Below are 2,325 nucleotides of genomic sequence, written 5' to 3'. Positions count from 1 at the left end.
TTGTTCTTGACTTCAAGTAATAATAATGTGTAGCTCAGATTTTAAATTTTGTCTGAAATGGGGAAAATGCAGCCCATCTTCTGTATGACATCTGCGTTTGAGGCTTTCACAAAGCTTCTGAAACTGTTGAAACTGAAAGAGGAAAGAAACAGAAGCGAAGGGGAGAGGGAAGTCCCACTAAACCAATCAAAACTCCCTCTTGATTCTTTAATCTTTCCCATGCATGGGAATGGCTGCTCCAAAATTGACGGTTCTGATGTATTCAGAATTTCATAGCATAGTGTTACTCAAAGGTCATAGACCCAGTATTTCTTGGGCTCATCTCAGCTAGGGTTCAAAAGTGATGAGTATTATCCATGGTAGAATAAGAGGATTTTTTAAGTTGCGTCCTGGAAACATGGGCCAATCATATTGCTAGGTTGAGTGCCAGGTGGGCAAAGGCAGCCAATCAGTGCTTCGAAGAAATTAAGGTAGCACTAGCAGCAGACTGAGAAATGAGGGAGTTGCCTCTGCGTGTTGTTGGCTTTCATTTCATTTTTACTATATTAAATCATGTCACATAGACAATTTGAGTTGACAGAATAAGTCTGACATAAACAAACACTCACCCTTTTCAATCACATTCTGTACATTGCTTTTGCCCATTGGTTTTTCTTCATTTCAAAGACATTTTTTTAAAAAAATCTGGGAATAGAAATCTTCAGAAAAAACAGTAAAACAATTGATGTTTATTTTCGTAGAGTACTATGAATTGGGTTGATTATTCTAGTTTGGAACTTTGATGGATCTTTGTATCTGATGCAAGACTATTACATATGTGCAATTTATTACAGTGTGAAAGCAACCATTGAGAGGTACAAGAAAGCATCCTCTGATTCCTCAAACAATGGCTCTATATCCGAAGCCAACACTTCAAATTGAAATTGAAAACTGGGCTTTAACGTTCTACCTTTGTCTGTTATTTTCTTTAGAATTTGAAATCCCACCAAAGAAAGTGCAAATTCATTCTATATATAGGGATGAAATTAAATAAAAAGTAATCTGACAGCCCCTGGGCTTTTTCAAGATTTTCATTTTATTTTTCTAAGTTATGTTTCTAACATATTTTCTGTGCAACCCATAAAATGATTTTCATAATTCATCTCCTTTATTTTCTTTCTTGATTCAATTTGTATACAACAGGTTTTTGAGACCTACCAACCATCTTATTCAGTAAACATGAAAATTGGGTCTGGTTTTTGTATATATATGATGGATCATATAATGTAAAATTAGTTCTGTTGCTGAACGAGACGTCGAATATCAACCGGATAGGCGTCGGACGGTACCGTGGCGTTGTATGCTCTTGAAGCCGTCCCAAGATTCAAAATCTCCGTAGGATGAAAGTTATCCCAAAAAGCATACTCATTCCTGTTACTGCATGGAACTTGGTTTGGAGCACACTGCCCCGTTCTCCTCGATACCACGCAGCACGGAGCGTTCCCAACTCTAATTCCTGCCCAAATAATTAAATTTATAAAGAACCAATCTAAATTATCGGAAACAATTTCACATGAACATATATATATCAAAAAAGTCGAAAAGAAACTAATAAAAATCGCAACGTTTGATATAAATTAAGTACCAATAACTGAAGGATCTCCTGATGAAATGCTGGTGATGTTGATATAGATAAACTGAGCATTTGGTAGATTGCTGTTGAGGTTATCGATGAGGGGCTTCAGCCTGTTGTTGAATAACTGGACGTAGTTGTTGATGAAATCGACGCATGATGATCCATTGGTAGGATAAATGCCCAACTCTTGAGGAAGGCAACCTAGTAAACCAATCCCGAATACTGCTACTTTTCTTACTCCAGTGTTGTACAAGGTCTACAATTATGAAGACATCGTCAATTTGACAAAATTAAATTAGACAGTAGATCGATGTTGTACGTTTTACGTAAATACTAACCCTTAGCTGTCCGGAGAATTTCTGAATCAAGATTTCTGCAAACCTGTCTGGTGTGTATAAACGACTAGATGGGTAAAACTGTGGCATTAAATAGTTGTTAATGTAATCATTACTGCCCATGTTTACAGCGTATAGGCACTTGCCGAGATAGTCATACACTGACGAAGATTGTTTACTGAGCAATAGCGATAAACGGGCGATTGTTAGACGATGGTTTAGCAGCTGCCTGTCCAGGCTGATCCCATCACCCTACAAGAAAATTGAGCAAGATCATCGTTGTAACATATACACATTATTCATGATCATATGCAAGCAATAGTAATTAAACTTATATGCACCAATTGTATCCCAGACTCCTCAAGGATTCCTGCT

General features: G+C 37.2%; 1 protein-coding gene across 1 annotated transcript; it reads right to left on the bottom strand.

Moving 5' to 3' along the window:
* Window positions 1-1,216: 1,216 nt before the first annotated feature.
* LOC105180229 (GDSL esterase/lipase At1g29670-like) lies at window positions 1,217-2,083 on the bottom strand. Its single transcript, XM_020691614.1, has 3 exons — window positions 1,954-2,083; window positions 1,625-1,871; window positions 1,217-1,495 (listed from the first exon to the last, which is right to left on the bottom strand). The coding sequence occupies exons 1-3, from the start codon at window positions 2,071-2,073 to the stop codon at window positions 1,272-1,274; spliced, it is 591 nt and encodes a 196-aa protein (XP_020547273.1). The 5' UTR covers window positions 2,074-2,083; the 3' UTR covers window positions 1,217-1,271.
* Between the last annotated feature and the right edge of the window lie 242 nt (window positions 2,084-2,325).

Source organism: Sesamum indicum, unplaced genomic scaffold, assembly GCF_000512975.1.
Source record: "Sesamum indicum cultivar Zhongzhi No. 13 unplaced genomic scaffold, S_indicum_v1.0 scaffold00429, whole genome shotgun sequence".
Taxonomy (NCBI): Eukaryota; Viridiplantae; Streptophyta; class Magnoliopsida; order Lamiales; family Pedaliaceae; genus Sesamum; species Sesamum indicum.
Note: the sequence above shows the minus strand (reverse complement) of the source record. Positions and strands in the feature narration are given on the sequence as shown.

Bases quoted from the DNA above. Each gene is read 5' to 3' on its own strand.
- LOC105180229 (XM_020691614.1), bottom strand. From the start codon at position 2,073: ATGGGCAGTAATGATTACATTAACAACTATTTAATGCCACAGTTTTAC. The intron at 1,872-1,953 runs GTTAGTATTTAC...TCATAATTGTAG, and splicing joins AATTCTCCGGACAGCTAAGG to ACCTTGTACAACACTGGAGT. The intron at 1,496-1,624 runs GTACTTAATTTA...TTATTTGGGCAG, and splicing joins AGGAGATCCTTCAGTTATTG to GAATTAGAGTTGGGAACGCT.